General features: G+C 38.0%; 1 protein-coding gene across 10 annotated transcripts in view; it reads right to left on the bottom strand.

Annotated features, from left to right (window-relative positions):
• The window catches only part of RUFY3 (RUN and FYVE domain containing 3), an 84,646-nt gene that overhangs the window by 29,400 nt on the left and 37,922 nt on the right, over positions 1–17,324 (bottom strand). For 9 of the 10 annotated variants that reach the window (XM_027087662.1, XM_027087665.1, XM_027087658.1 and 6 more), the window contains exons 2-7: positions 7,176–7,349; positions 6,420–6,537; positions 5,490–5,591; positions 2,512–2,635; positions 1,302–1,363; positions 17–82 (exon numbers count right to left, since the gene is read on the bottom strand). In XM_027087662.1, coding sequence (XP_026943463.1) covers positions 17–82; positions 1,302–1,363; positions 2,512–2,635; positions 5,490–5,591; positions 6,420–6,537; positions 7,176–7,349 — 646 coding nt within the window. The remainder of the gene's footprint in view (positions 1–16; positions 83–1,301; positions 1,364–2,511; positions 2,636–5,489; positions 5,592–6,419; positions 6,538–7,175; positions 7,350–17,324) is intronic. The other variant, XM_027087659.1, reaches the window with a different exon arrangement.

Below are 17,324 nucleotides of genomic sequence, written 5' to 3'. Positions count from 1 at the left end.
TTTATTCATTCTTTACTTCAGATGTCTGTTGAGTTCTTCTACATAGTTCTTCTGATCCAGAATTGCAGTAATCTGGCCATCTCTGAGGGGAAAAAAAAAAAATAGAAAAAAAGTAAATAATATTAGAAATACCAAGATGCCCCACCCCTAATCTTTTCATAAAACATAGAAAGGAAATTATGGCACAGACACACTGTATCAGAAGACAGACCTGATGTATAATCCCCTTGGCATATCAACAAGAGACTTGGAGGTTTAAAATGGAAACCACCCCTGCATATTAATAAAGCTCTTGCTATAGCTTATATATCTTAATAACTTAGGTTATAGGTATAATGTACAATCTGTTAGAGGCATTTAAAGAATAAAAAGTTTCTTCTCACAATTGATAGATTTTTATTTTAGCTTTGTTAGTATTATTTATCATAACAATTTTCCATTTGTCATAGGAATTGAATTAAGCTTATTTGGGTGAAATAATTATTGTTCTCAAAGGCTATATATTTATTTGCCTTTAACTGCTGTTTGGCTTCAAAGTGAATGGTATAAAAGGCTTTCACAAAGATCAGGTGTTTATTATTCCATGAGTAAATTAACTGTGGAAAAAGAAGGTTCACTTCTGGGACCAGATAATCTAGAATAGGCGGAAGTTAAACAGACAGACTTTTCAACTGAAAAACAAAATTCAAGGCCACATACCTCTATGACTACTAAAAGGACAAGCAATATAACCTTAGCTCAATGCCTAAGGTTAAAAATTTCAGACTATGCTTTCAACTGCTCAATTTATAAAGGTAAAAGGTGAGTTTCTGATCGCTAATTTCCAAGTACCATATGAATATTTTTAAAACTTTAAATTTTGAAATTATTTTAGATTTACAGAAGTTGTAAAAGTAGTGCCCAGTTCCCATACACTCAGCTCCCCCTAATATTAGCATTTTACATAATCCCATGATGCACATGTAATAGTGCAAATTTTAAGCAAACCGACGATGCAATCCTTCTGGTCAAGAAAACCATGTTTCCAAACATTACTTTTAAGAGATGAAGCATTTGATTCCTTTTATAAAAATTTTTATTTTGTTTGCCCCTGAGCTACATAGTAGGAAAATCTACTTAACTAAAATCCCTAAATTTTAGGGTTTAGCAGGCATAATTGTCAGATATTTTTGACAAGATTCTATTAAAGCTATCTCATCAGAAATTCTTTCAGCACATGTGTTAAAGCAGTACTGTTGTAAACTTTAAATACTATCAAAGAACATTAAAGAAAAAAGAAAACTAATTTTCTTTGTACGTACCCTTCACTACCTTTACTGCTGTTCCCATCCTTGAGATACATTGAAAAATCTATAACTCCAACCTACAGAGAGAATGTTCAGAATTCAATATAAAATTAGATACTTTTCCCAAGGCATAACACAATGTCTCTTTTTAGGTACTCAAAATAGTATTACGGTCATGACAACTACTAGAAATTTTTAATAAAAATTTAATGTTTTATTATAATCAAGAATTGACGGTTGTAAAGCAATTATACCCCAATAAAGATGTTAAAAAAAAAAAAATTGACGGGACTTCCCTGGTGGCGCAGTGGTTAAGAATCCGCCTGCCAATTCAGGGGACACGGGTTCGATTCCTGGTCCGGGAAGATCCCACATGCCGCGGAGCAACTAAGCCTGTGTGTCACAACTTCTGAGCCTGTGCTCTACAGCCTGTAAGCCACAACTACTGAGCCTGAGTGCTGCAACTACTGTAGCCCACGCGCCTAGAGCCCACGCTCCACAACAAGAGAAGCGACAGCAATGAGAAGCCCGTGCACTGCAACAAAGAGTAGCCCCTGCTCGCCACAGCTAGAGAAAGCCCGTGCGCAGCAACGAAGACCCAACGTAGCCAACAAAAGAGAAGGAAAAAAAAGTTGGAAAAGGTAACTTAAAAAAAAAATGCTCCTCCTTAAAAAAAAAAAAAAAAGAATTGGCAAGGGTTGTAAATAAAGAACCAAGATTAAGTCAGTAGGACATGGCTAAGAAAGTCAACTGAATACTTAATATAAATTAAGGTTTAACATTTCTTTCTCTCTTGCTTATTTAAAATATTCTGCTACTAAACCCCTGTGTATATATTTTGGCTTATATGTGTGTACATATATTAGGTTGGCCAAAAAGTTTGTTTGGGTTTTTCCATAAGATGCTACGGCAAACACATATACATATGTTTGCTGCTGAACCACACAGCACACAGCATATATATATATATATATTTTACCCTGTGCAAAATATTTTTAACAGGGATCACAGTTAAGACAAGAATTTGAAAAACATTCATTATGCATAAATAAGCCAAGCTGGAAGGAAAAACAAACATTTTTTATATTCACATCAAAAATAAAGAAAATCCTATTTATGACTCATAGAAGTTCCCCTAATTTGGTTGGTATAATCTGATCAATCCAAATTCTGAGATAACAGAACTCAGAGTGACACACTAGGTAACCAAGTATCTTCCTCATACCTGAGAGTCCAAATCTTCTCCTTTCATACAGAAATTGGCATCAATGACATTCAGACCCACCAACAGACCAGCAATTATGGCTCCCTCTTCTTCCATCATGAGGGCATTGGGTTCATAGAATTCACTGTAAGAGAAATCCATGAAACAGTCTACTGTAATAAAACCTCAAGAATCCAATGATGTAACCATGAGACAAGGAGAAAAGCACTTGCCTCGTGGTTAAATATGGTCATCTATAGTAACAGCAAAAAAGTAAAAACAAGGATTACTTGGATACTTTATTTTAGATAATAGGGACATGAACAGACTCTAGATAATAGACAGTCCAGCTGAAAGAAAAGTGATTAGAATGGTATTTTCACTGAAGTGAGCATTCATGCTTCTGCCACATATCTGTATTTGTAACGCACCAGGGGATAATTTTTCAATCTTTCATGCGTCTTAAAAAAACCGATTATTTTGTTTTTAAAAAATTGCCTTTTTTCTGATCCGCTTTATTTTTTAAATTTAATTTTATATATATTTAAAATTTTTTTATTTTATATTGGAGTATAGTTGACTTACAATGTTATGTTAGTTTCAGGTATGCAGCAAAGTGATTTAGTAATACATATACTGTATTGTTGTATGCAATAGTAGTTCATTCACTTTCACCTCTGGACAGTATTCCATGGTAGGGATATACCACAATGGATTCATTCTATTTGCTGTTTCAGTTGTGCAGGCTACAGTGCTTTGCTGAACACTACTGCACATGGGTTTGGGTACATATACACATGTATTTCTGTTAGACATACCTAGGGTCTGAAAGTGCTGAGTCAAAGTAAGTGAAAATATGTATTGAAAAGTGTTCCCGGGCTTCCCTGGTGGCGCAGTGGTTGAGAGTCCGCCTGCCAATGCAGGGGACACGGGTTCGTGCCCCGGTCCGGGAAGATCCCATGTGCCGCGGAGCGGCTGGGCCCGTGAGCCATGGCTGCTGAGCCTGCGCGTCTGGAGCCTGTGCTCCGCAACGGGAGAGGCCACAACAGCGAGAGGCCCGCATACCGCAAAAAAAAAAAAAAAAAAGTGTTCCGTCTAGTTCGTAAGACTGAATGCATTTACTCTAGCGCTCTGCTGGATGAAGAGCTAATTCTTCAGACCCCAACTGAATCATATAATTTTGTAGCCGCCTACAGCTTGAACACTAGACCCTACACCACTTTAAGGCTTGATCCTTGGAAAGTTGAGCCTTCCCCTTGTGGAAATAAATAAGCTCTCCAGAATGGTTACTGTTTCTCTTTCCCCTGATTTGTTTAATTTTCTTAGGCAAGAAAACAGCAATCAATGGCACACGCAGCTGCAGCAACATTAAAACAATGCCCCATGTTAGGATCTGCAGCGCAATTTTTTGTAAAAACTAGGCTCTTGAAAAATTCAGCCATGTCTTTAAATTCTCGATTACTTACTCTTCTTACAATATTTCTCAGAGGCAGTCTGCTACACTTGAATTTCTTTTAGTAAATATTAATGACCTATAAAGTATATATTAAAAAGTACACAAATCATACAATACAGTGGAATGAGTTTTCACACAGAGAACACACCTATGTAACCAGCACTATATTAAAAATCAGTACATCATCAGAACCTCCAAAGCCACCTTGTGCTCCCTTCTACTCCGCATTTACTACCCCTACCCTGCCAGTGGTAGCTCTTTCCTGACTTCTATCATGAAAGATAAATTGTGTACGTTTCTGAACTTTATATAAATGGAATAATGCAGAATGTATTTTTCATGTCTGGTTTCATTTGCCCAACATTACACTTGTGAGATTAATCCATATGGCTGTGTGTAGCTGCTATATGGTATTTCATTGTATGAGTATACCATAATTTACCTACCCATTCTACTGTGAATAGATACTTGGGGTCTATTACAAACATTTGGGGCTGGTACAAACATTGTAATAACTATGAACACTCTTGTTCATGTCTTTTGTTGGATATAACTATGCATTTTTTATTGGATACAACAACTAGAAGCAGAATCCTCGATCACAAGGAATGCTCATGATCAGCTTTACTAGAGGATGACAAACAGTTTTCTTAAATTTCTATACCAATTCACTCATCAGCAGGACATTAAAGTAACTTCACATCCTCACCAACACCTGCGATGACCTGTCTTTTTCATTTTACCCATTCTGGTGGTTGTGTGAGGTTATCACACTCTTGTTTTAACTTGAATTTACAACATGGCTAATGAAGTTAGGTATCTTTTAATATTTTTACTGGCCATTTCAATTTTCTTCTTCTGTGAGAGGCTTGTTCAAGTCCTTTACCCAGTTCTGTCTTTGCTCGTCTGCCTTTTTCTTTTTGGACTGACGGAGTTCTTTATACACCATGAGTATGCATAATTTGTTGAATATATGTATTATGTATTGCAAATATCTCCTTTAGAGTTATCGGTTACCTCTTAATCTCAAGAGTGACTTTTGATGGACAGAAGTTCTTCATTTTAATGTAACCAATTTAGCCATTTTCTCCTTTACAGGTAGAACTTTTTGTGTTTAAGAAATTTTTGTCTACTTTATGTTTCTTCTAAAAGCTTTATAGTTTTCTCATTCCCATTTGTACCTATGACTCAACTGGAAATTTTTTTGTGTGCTGTATTTGAATTTAATGTTACACGTCAACTTCCTGTCTTAGTGAGCCTGGGTATATGCTAAGGTGTCAAAAGCCTTCCCTGTTAAGTTTTGACCTGTCCTGCAAAGGACCATACATATGCCACAGAGACAGTGTGAACACACTTAATATAAAAACATCTATTCTTGCGTATGTGTGTGTGTGATGTGGGAGAAGGTATTAGCTGAGCTACGTGAAATTGTCATGAATCGAATGTTTCTGACCCCCCAAAATGATAAATTTATATGCTTCAGCCTCATATGATAAGAACATGGGGAGAAAAAGAAGGAAGCTCAACGAGAAGATCTTCATACCTGAGAAGTTCCTTTTTATTGATCAGAGCTTTCATATACTCTGAAAGTTTCTTTTGCATCAATGCCAAACGAAGCCAGGCTCTTCCTCTGCCTACTGGTGTCCTACAAAAACACAGAAACCAACTAAAAGTAGCAGAGCTAGAGGCCACAGTGGGACAGGTCCATTTACTCCCGCTAACGGGCCCCCCCAGTATAAGGTGCACAGGACGTGCCCCTCACAGCCTCTCCCACCACATTCCTGTGGGAGGACTTCTGTGTGGGCCAGTGGGAGCCAGGGGTGTGTTTGGGACAAATGCTCTCGTGAGGAATTAATTACTGAATGAGACTATGATTTGAAGACAAGACCTCTGGAAGGCCAAACTGAAAATGCTCCATCAGACTAGTTTTGGTGAATCCTTATAAATTTAGTGTGGATCATGTAAGGACCCGAATAACAATAATCAGGACACAGGCCACTTAGACCTCTACTTGATTACAATTAGACCAATCTAATTTGGGAAGGTGATTACCACTCTTTTTCAAGTCCCAAGGCAGGTTCCGGGTGTCAGATCCTGAGGCTCACTTGACAACTGTTTCAATCTTGGTTCTCATCAAACACATTGTTTGTCTTAAGCCCAACACGCCACCTCCCTAGATCTAACTTCTTGAGACTCACTAGCTGATACCCACAAGTGTTTTTAAAAAAAAGAGAACATTTGGTATTTTAACATGAAGACAACCTTTCTTAGATAAAGAATAATTACCCCTCACACTTCTCATTATTCTACGCTACCAGTTCTCTCGTAACATCACTTATTCATAACAGCATTTTGCATTCTGGACTGTTATGAAATAAATTATTATGATCACCGTTGTCTTTAGTCTCATTCCTAAAGGAGGTAGTTAAGAAGAATGTTTTCCCTGACACACAGAATTGAACCTTAAACTTACTTAAGTCCTGGAAGGTCTTTAACACTTGCTGTTATCTCTGCAGCTTCTGGAACAAGCTTTTCTACCAGTTCTAGAGGCCCCCAGAAGGATTTATTTTGTCCAAGAAAAGTTTTCTTAGCTAAGGCGATAAAAACAAAGCAATATTTTAACATTTTTCACAACATAAACACACTCTCAACACACACATACCCTCTCCCATCTATTCAGTGCGCTTTTCCGGGAATTAATCCCAGGTTATCAGACAGTTCTAAAATTATTCATGCTTTCATAATAGATAACATTTCATAAAAATCAAAAATCCCCTACTTTCCAAGACTCGGTCCTTCCTCTTTCAGGAAGAATTTATGGACTAGCTGTATAATAACGATAAAATATTTTAACAATATCATGCTTAAAGCCGTGTGGTATTAGTGAAGAAAACAGTCCAGGGGAAAAGAATATGTAATCCAAGGACAGGTTATCAAAGATTGGAGCAGGAGGAGGAAAAGAAGCCAAGGTGAACAAGACCAGGTCCTGTCCTCAAAAGCTCACAGTTGGGCTTCCCTGGGCTTCCCAGAGCCATGGCCACTGGGCCTGCGCAACCGGAGCCTGTGCTCCGCAGCGGGAGAGGCCAAAACAGTGAGAGGCCCGCGTACCGCAAAAAAAAAAAAGAAAAAGACTCTTATTCTTTGGCTCCACCAGGAATGCTTCTCTTCTGGAGCATGTATTGCTAGGAAACAGGTGTGTGCACATTTGTATTTGGAGGCCATGGTCTACCTTTCAAGCCGTGTTTCAGGCAGTGCTCCATCACCACAAAGAACTGCTGGAGAGGTGCGTAGTCAGAGTCCAGAGTTCTCCCTAGGTTCAGAGCAGATTCAATCAAGCCCTTGATACTCAGCTTGGCCATGTTCATCAGGTTCATGCGTTCGTTAGCCATGAGATAATTAGGATCTGCAGCCAAAGGAGAAAAGGATGAAGCCTGGTTACTGGAAATAGCGCATTAAAATATTCAGTATAAGTTCACTGTGTTGACATTTGCATTGATGGCACAAAAGCAATAGCGGGTAAGACTGTTGGTGTCTTGGCAAGAATCAAGGCCTTGGCACCAAATTATACTATTAGTTGTTGTATTCTTCTCCACCATGTGCTTTCCTTTTTTTTTTTTTTAAAAAAAGATGCCAGTCTCCCTTAGGAATATTCTTGGTGAAACAGTAAAAAAAATGTATTTATTTTATAAAATTTTGAGCCTTGAGTACAGTCTTTTAATATTCTCACCACTGCCTCTGTTACCAGCCTAACTTGGGTCCGTCACAACTCAGTACTGCACAGTCTTCACACTGGGCTGCTTCCACCCTTGCCCTGCCTCACCCATTCTCTACAGCTTGTGAAGCGCTCTAAAAAATAAAGCTGGGCTTCCCTGGTGGCGCAGTGGTTGAGAGTCCGCCTGCTGATGCGGGGGACGCGGGTTCGTGCCCGGTCCGGGAAGATCCCACATGCTGCGGAGCGGCTGGGCCCGTGAGCCATGGCCGCTGAGCCTGCGCGTCCGGAGCCTGTGCTCTGCAAGGGGAGAGGCCACAACAGTGAGAGGCCCACGTACCGCAAAAAAAATAAAATAAAATAAAAAAATAAAGCCAATGTAGAGAAAAAGGACAAAGCGCTTAAACTTTGTTCCAAATACGCTATGTGCATTATTAGTATTTATACTAGTTAGCATTATTATTTAAACTATGCATTACTAAATGACTAAACATAATTAACATTATTAGTATAATGAAGTATTAGAACTTAATCAACTCCCCGATTTTTTAAGACTTAACATAGAGCACGTGGCTCTCATCAACCAAATAAACTCCCTGAGGAAAGGGACTAAGTACCACATTTTACCTGACATCCTCCCAAAAGTTAAATGTGTTAAATTTCTATACGAATTGAAAAAGGCCTAGAGATCTATGAAATATTTTACCTTTTTTAGGAGGACTAAAAGTAGTACTAATAAAAGCCATGCTCCCATAATAGAAACAAGCTACAGCGCAAAGCAGAGATTATTTCATTCAAATTGTCCCAAGTAATTTTCTTCACACAGTGTTTTCATTTAGATATGCATTCACAGTTAAATGAAGCAGAATCAAATAGTCAAATTCTAAGCTCATCTTCTCCATTAAGTTTAAGGACTTGTAGGTTTACAGTGCCCACTATACAAATCTTGGTTTGTTGTAGTGTTCTCTGAGGTAATAATTTTAGAGGATACTTTATTAGGAAAGTCAGAATTGGTGTATGTTGCCACTAATTCTCTCTTGCACACCAACAAATGTTGTAGGGCCATGCCTCAAATCTGGCTCTCTCTGTTCATTGTAGGTCAACTTGACAAGAATGGAATAAACCCACAAGGGACATTGAAATACACAAAAAACTACCCCCTGACAAACCGCCATGAAGAACAACTTTATCAGATATTAATTTCCAACATTATTATCAGCATTTATGTGCACTGTACTGTTTCCGACCTATAATCCCTGGGAGAAAGGAATAGGGCAGGGGTGTGTGGGTATGCATGAATGTTTGTCGAGAGCTACAGAATTCTCCATTTAACATAAGAAAATGTGGCTGAAGTTGGATTAACTGGCAGTCCATAAGGTACCACTCCCTCTGCCTTAAGTCTGTTGACCAATAATTCAGGGAGCTAATAACAAAATTAAGCAATGCTCCTAGTCAAAGTAAATAATCTAATTCCAACCTAGTGAGAACTAGTCACGTGGGAGAGCTGGATTTGGAATATGTACAAAACACGATGCTTTGAGGCATTTTTCCAGAAGTGGTGGTACTGGCTCTTCTACATTGCCTCATCTCGTTCTTGTCATCAGTAGCAGAAATGTTTAGGACATCTGGTCAGTGGCTGGGACGCATTAAACTACAGAAAGATGAACTACTGCCTAGGGAAATTAAATTCCTGATACCTTAGGCTCCATTAGTATGGTGCTATAACCTATTTGAACTAACCTGCATCAAACATAAACAACCCACCCATTCTTTAGAAAATATTACTCTCAGTCTTGGCATTACTAATATTTTGGGTCAGATAATTCCTTTTGTGGGGGGCTGTTCTGTGAATTAAATTTAGCAGCAACCCATGCCTTTACCCACTAGATGTCAGTAGCACGCTCTAGTCATGATAACCCCAAATATCTCCAGATATCGCCATAAGTCCCCTGAAAGACATCTCTTACCTGTGGAGAACTACTACCCTAAACAAATGAAAGAAAGTCAAACAAAATTCAGCGTAATTTGACAACTAGACATAAGAGCTCAAAAGAATTTATTGCTCATTATTAATTGTTTAATTAATGCAAAAGTTCAATGATTATTTAATGCTTACTATTATCAAAGTGGTGGGGCACGGCCAAAAAAAAAAAAAAAAAAGATTTTGTGGAACTAATGTATGCTGTTTGTTTGGCTGGGGTTTTGTGGGCGCACCATGCGGCTTGCGGGATGTTAGCTGCCTGCCTAGGGATTGACCCATGCCCCCTGCAGTGGAAGTGTGGAGTCCTAACCACTGGACTGCCAGGGAATTCCCTGTATGCTGTTAAAAAGGGAAGGGCTGCAGTGACCAAAAGAGAGCATGGGGGGACTTCTGAGGGGCAGGTAAAGTTCTCCTTTTGATGGGGTGTTAGTTTTGTGAAATTGGTGAGTATGTGAAAATTCATTGAGCTGAGTACTTATAATATGTGATCTTTTTTATATATTTTACACTTTTAACTATAAAAAGCTTTAAAAAGTTCTGTTTTATTATATAGACCAGAAAATTATTTTAAAGTGCAGGACTTTTACAATGTTGTCTGTCATACTTTTTCTATGAGAAAAATAATTAAAATTGCAATTATTCACAATGCTAACATTTAACACTATTTTTCCAAAAGTGAACTTTTGTTCGTTCATTCATTCATTCATTTTTTTCAATAAATATTGAACATCTACTTGGTGTTAGATACTGTATTTAATGCTGGGAATCCAGAGATAGAAGACCTAGTCCTCGACATCCAAGTGCTTATTATTTATCAAACTTGGGTTATACAGATGTCTGAAGAACAAAACAGGGCAGCTTACAGAGAATACTTGAAACTTCAGGATAAACATTATCATCTTCAACAAAGATTAATTTTATTTCAGGACAAATAAATTAAAATGTTTTTATGTTAAGCCATATATATGCATTCTATGGAATCAAATGTAAATTTTATATATATTTTTAAGGCTAAGATAGTAGATATGAAAGTAATGTAGGATTTCATGCAAGCTGCGAGTCTGATACAATTTCCTCTGCCATTGGATGTATTCTGAGGGAAAGTTTAAGAAGTGTCCATTACCCATGGCTATTACTTAACATTATACTGAGGGTGGAAGACCAATGCAATTAGAGAAGATAAAGAAATTGGAGACATATAAACTGTAAAAGTGTGGATCATATATTACTGCTCTCAATACAATCTGATTTTACACCCAGAAAAAATCAAAGTAAACTAAAATTTTTACAAAAACATAATAATTCACAGAGGTAGCAGAATACAAAATTAATATATAGAAATAACTAGGTGCCAAATACAGAGGATGAGACTTTTGAGTTCAATCTTAAAGGACAAAGAGAAATTAGTCAGGCCAGGAAGGGTTAGGAGTAGAGCTGTGAAGGGAGTAGGATGGAAGGACAGCTTGGGTAAAGGAACAGAAATATGAAAGAACATGGCATACTAAGGAAAACCAAGAAAATGCCGTAAGTTTATGATACATGTGAGTAAGGGTTGTGAGATAAGACAAGGGAAGTAGGTAAGGGAGAGATTGCTAAGGACCTTGTTTAAGGAATATGGATTTTACCTTAAAGTCAGTAAAGATTTTGATGTGAGGCGTAATGTCACTGATTTGAATTTTAGAGAAGCCATTCTAGCAATCTTGTGGAAGATGGATCGAAAAGGAATAAAATCTCAAAGCTGGGGAGCAAGTAAGGGTTTACCACAAAAACTGAGGAGGAAAATTATAATATGGGATGGAATTGGAGCAGTGTGTGCTTGTGGAGAAGACGGAGTTAGCTCTGAGAGATGTTCTAGGGGTAGAATGTTAGGATTTCAGGACTTGATCACCAGCTGGATTGAGGGAAGAAGGAAATAGAATGGAGAGCAACTTCTGTGTTTCTAGTTTTGGTGATTATTTGATTGTTTCTACATTTGGACGGTGGTACAAATCACCTTGGTGGGAAACATAGTAGGAGCAGTGGACTAAAGAAACCATGTAGAAATGACTGTAGTTGTAATAAACCATATTGGTTTTCAAAGTCCTTTTAGGAGCGTATGGGTCTTCATCACACCTCTTCAAGGCTGCTAATTTCCATATGAGGAAATTCTAACAAACTTTACAGAGTCATGTGGTTCATCTAGTCAACAGTGATGACAAAAATGGACCCAAAGTCACATAGCTAAGAGCGACAGTGAGTCACACTGTTCTGCAAACCAATCATCTAACCAAGACCCTATTTTATCTCCTTATAGTGCAGTGACTAAGGTTCATACCGAGAAATATTGAAATGTTTTATGAATAATTGAAGGAAAAGTAAGTTATCTTTAACATTATGTTAATATTAAGTATGTTACATCATACCCAATTCTTGGTAAAGTGGGAATAATTCATAGGTAGCACAACAGTTACTTTTATCTTAATGTGAAACAAAACAGTTGTGCTACAGAAATTTCCCAATGATACCTAAAAGCATTAATATGAGATTTAAAATGACCAACTAACAGAAAGATATTGAAAGGAAAGCTTACTTGATGTTCAAAATGACTGAAGACCAATGACTCCTAAATAAATCTACTTTGAACTTTGGCTGTAATAGTTCTTAGAGTATAAAATTAAGCATAAAATGAGTTGTCTGTGATAGTGAAAGAAATCACTGAAAGTACTAAAAAGATCTTTAATAAAACACCATTTAACTAGTCTGATGACACTTATTTGTACAAAATAATTATGAACTTTTACTCAATCCTCATTTAAAAATAATAAAGTCTTAAGACCCTTAGATTATCTATATATGTATCTATATCTGTATTTATCTATTCTCCTTAATGTCATTTCAGATATCACATAAGCTTCTACTCAAGAATAATGAAGAGGAAATTCACTTAAACAATATTTTCTCTGGGTTGAAATCTGTTAAAGGAGTTAATCAAGAAAATTTAATCACTAATTTATTTATCCTGATTGCTACCTTTCCTTAGTAATAGCATAATCAAAGATATACTTTGCTAAAATTAAGCCTTATCATCAGAAAGATTATATCCACCCACTACTCAATCTGTTTGATATGAATCATCTATGCTAATTAGCTTATTATATGATGCCAGGCAAGAAATCTTACTTCTTTGGGGCCTCAATTTCCTCATCTGTAAACGTACTTATTCAGTAATTTTTTTTTATAAAGACATCACACACCCGCACCAATCATAATGACTAATTGCAGCACTAATTCTCAAGCAGGGGGCACATGAATATGCCTGGAATGGGGTGAAACAACATGGCTTGGAAAACCCCACCAACCACTCTGATACCAAATGAACTAGATCCTTGCCACTCCAAGTGTGGTCCTGGAACATCAACATCGGCATCACCTGGAAGCTTTTAGAAATGGGAAAACTTGGGCTCCAATGGTACTACTGAATCAGATTCTGGACAGAACCTAAAGCAATTTGTATGTGCATTAAAGTTAGTGAAGCACTGACCTAGCTCTTCGAGCTCTAGCATGTCATAATTCCATGATTTCACAGATGGCTTCCTCAAGGCCAACCAATAAATACATTTATCAGTAGAAAGCCCCCAGGAGAAAGGAATGATAAAGATCGCAGCAGAAATCAACAGCAAATAACACTATTGAGAGAAACCAGTGAAACCCAAAGTTGGCTCTCTGAAAAGATCAACAACATTGACAAATATTTAGCTATACTGACGAAGAGAAAAAGAAAAAAGACTCAAATTACTAAAATCAGAAACGAAGAGGAGACATCACTATTGACCTTACAGAAACAAAAAGGATTACAAGGGAATACTATGGGCAACTGTATGCCAACATATTAGGCAACCTAGATGAAACAATTTCTAAGGACAATTTCTAAGAAAGATAAACTACCTAAACTGACTCAAGAAGAAATAGAAAATCTGAATAGAACTATAATAAGTAAAGATATTAAATTCATAATAAAAAACACACCCCATAAAGAGGCCAAAACCAGATGGCTTCACTACTGAAGTTTACCAAACATTTAAAGAATTACTACCAGTTCTTCACAATTCCAAAAAACAGAGGAAGAGGAAACACTTCCCAGCACATTCTATGAGACCAACATTATCTGAGACCAAAATCAGACAAAGACATCATAAGAAAACTACAGATTAGTATCTCTTATTAATATAGATGCAAAGCCCTCAGCAAAATACTTGCAAACCAACTCTAGCAACATACAAAAAGGATTATACAATATGACCAAATGGTTTCTTAGATGACACCAAAAGCAAAAACAACAGAAAAAATAAACTGGACTACACTAAAATTAAAAACATTTGCACTTCAAAGGACATCATTCAGGAAAAAAAAAGACAGCCCATAGAATGGGAGGAAAAAATATAAATCAGATCCAGTATCCAGAATATGTAGAGAACTCTTATAATTCAACAATGAAAGACAAATACAGCAAGTCCCCTACATACGAACCTTCAAGTTGAGAACTTTCAAAGATGCAAACGTGCATTCCCATGTCCAATCATGTAAGTTAGCTCAGACGTCTGTAAGATTACTGTACTGTAAGATTAAAAATGTTTTCCTTATTTTTTGTGTTTTTTTTTTATGTATTAATGTGAGAAAAGTATTATAAGCCTATTACAGTACAGTACTATATATCTGACTGTGTTAGTTGGACACCTAGGCTAACTTTGTTGGACTTAATGAACAAATTGTACTTACAAGCACGCTCTCAGAACAGAACTCGTTTGTAGGTAGGGGACTTACTATTACCCAGTAAAAAAGAATGAGCAAAGGATTTCAATAGACATTTCTCCAAAGAAATACAAATGGCAGGACTTCCCTGGTGGCACAGTGGTGAAGAATCTGCCTTCCAATGCAGGGTACACAGGTTCAAGCCCTGGTCTAGGAAGATCCCACATGCTGTGGAGCAGCTAAGCCCGTGCACCACAACTACTGAGCCTGCGCACCACAACTACTGCAGCCCATGCGCCTAGAGCCCGTGCTCCGCAACAAGAGAAGCCACGGCAATGAGAAGCCCCTGCACCACAACAAAAAGTAGCCCCCGCTCGCCGCAACTAGAGAAAGCCTGAGAGCAGCAACAAAGACCCAACGCAGCCAAAAATATAAATTAAAAAATATATATATTGATAATTATTGAAGTTGGGTGATGGAAACGTTAGGGTTTCTTATGCTACTCTCTCTACTTTACGTACTTGAAAAATCTCATAATTAAAAATAAAAAAGAGAGGAGCTTCCCTGGTGGCGCAGTGGTTGAGAGTCCTCCTGCTGATGCAGGGGACATGGGTTCGTGCCCCAGTCCAGGAAGATCCCACATGCCGCGGAGCGGCTGGGCCCGTGAGCCATGGCCGCTGAGCCTGTGCGTCCGGAGCAGCGGGAGAGGCCACAACAGTGAGAGGCCCGCGAACCAAAAAAAAAAAAAAAAAAAGAGGTTGTGCTTTCTCTTGCTTCAGGACGAGGTTTAACTGCTAGCCTCCAATAAGAGTCTAGTGCTGCTTTCTTCCCTGAACATTACCAATATTCCCCTTTTGATTGGCATTAGCATTGAAATGAGCAAGCTTATTTGGTTATTTAAATTCCAAAACCATTGTCTATGTACTCCTACTTATTCTTCCTCAGGTATTGTGGAACAATAAGAAATCAATCAATTTCTCTATTTATCTAAGCCCTCACTTCCTAACACAGAGCTCCTAAAACCCTAGTAATTTCCCAAGTGATAAGGGCATATTTTGTTATATTTGGTTCTTGTTTCTAGTTCTGAAATAGCTCCAGAGTTAAAGGTATTATAAAAGGAGCATCTTTGTTATTTATAACAAGTCCCTTTCAAACACAGAGTTTATGCTAATGAGGTGAATTTTAGAAAGCCCCTAAGGATGGGAAGGCTGGTTGCCAGGGGGAACCAGTGGTGTGATAAGAGGGTTGGAACTTTCAGCCATTCCCTCCCCCACCTCCAAACCCAGGGAGGGGAGACAGGCTGGAGAAAGAGCTCAAACATCAAAGACCACGATTTACTCAATGATGCCTACATAATGAGGCCTGCATAAAAATCCTCAAGAAAAGTGTTCAGAGAGCTTGTGGTTAGTGAACACATCGAGCTGCTGGGAGGGTGATGTACCCAGAGAGAGTATGGAAGTTTCATGCTCCTTCCCACATACTTTGCCCTATGCTTCTCCTCCATCTGGCTGTTCTTGAGTTGTGTTCCTCTATAATACACCTGTACTTTAGCAAGTAAACTCTTTCCTTGAGCTGTGTGAGCCAGTCTAGCAAATTATAAAACTTAAGGAGGGGTCACAGAAACCTCTGATTTACAGCTGGTTGGTAAGAAGGACAGGTGACAACCTAGACTTGTGATTGGCATCTAAAGTGAGGGGGCATCTTGTGGAGTCTGTGTTAACCCCAAGTAGACAGTGTCAGAATTGAACTGGTGTTGGAGAACTGGTGGGTGTGGGAAAACTTCCCCACACATTTAGTGTCAGAAATGTTGTGAGCAATAGAGGAAAACACTTTTCTTTCAGGTATCCATTTCTCTAATCTTTAAAAAATGTCCGTTTCTAATTCCAGCTTGCCCAAGAGTTCCTAAGAAACCACACTTTCTTCTTCTTCACTGCCCTCCCATATCATAATACAATCAATTTTAGTTTGGGAAAGTTTCCCAAACATCTTCAAGTACCTTTACCTGAAGAATTCTGCACCACAGAAGAATACCCAGAAGATTTCTGGGAACATCTAGAAGTTGGGACAACAGTCAGTCTTCTCTGTTTTGATGCAACATAAGAAACTTAGGTGATAAGTACAAATTCAGGAATTCCTTACTCTGCTCAATTTACTCCATAGAAATAAGTTAAATATTAGGGGGCAACACAGTGATCTAGCATAGTTAGATCTCTGATCTAGAAGAGTTAGAGCTGTCTCTCTCATATTCCCTGGGTGATATTGGAGAAATTACAAATTTCTTTATATCTAACCTGTAAGATACTGAGACAGACAATCCTCCATGGACTTCTTGTGCTACTACATGTCTTTATGGGTTGTATCAAGACTGAAAGGCTCTCAATGCTCTTTGACCCAGGCCATTTCTCAGGGTTCTTTATGCAACTGATCATCTTAAGAGAGGAGGCTTTCCTACTGCTTCCTATAAAAACAACGGTTCCCCAAACTGTGTTCCTCAGCTGCAACACTGAACCACAACATGTGTAGCATTTTTCTAAGCAATACAGTGTCTCCCAGGTGCAACTCTGGTGCAAGAGGAACTGACACAAATGTGTTGATGCTCAGACTGCTTGCAGTGTCATGAGAAATAAAGTCTTTTGTCGTGTCCTTCACCAGTATCCAAGAAATAGGCTAATTTTTTAGTTTGTAAGTAGAGTAAACCCCAACCTTGACAAAATATAGGAATAATCTCTACCCTTAACTTAACTCCTTGGAATATTGTACACTTGTGCTCCAAATGAGACAACACCGAAAGTAATATAGTTAAAAGCATGATAAATTCCAGTATAGGATTTGAGGCAGACCCTAAATATGAAATTCACAGAAAACATGGAAGAAAGTATTCCAAATGGGGAGAATGGGTATGTGGAGTGAGGTGAAGGAAATAAGAATGGTGTGGGGAGTTCTTCCTGGGGAGAACTGGA

Source organism: Aethalodelphis obliquidens, unplaced genomic scaffold (assembly GCF_003676395.1).
Source record: "Aethalodelphis obliquidens isolate GAN/ISIS:26980383/991018 unplaced genomic scaffold, ASM367639v1 scaffold59, whole genome shotgun sequence".
Classification (NCBI taxonomy): domain Eukaryota; kingdom Metazoa; phylum Chordata; class Mammalia; order Artiodactyla; family Delphinidae; genus Aethalodelphis; species Aethalodelphis obliquidens.
The sequence above is the reverse complement of the archived record's forward strand: the minus strand, read 5'-3'. Positions and strand labels throughout refer to the sequence as shown.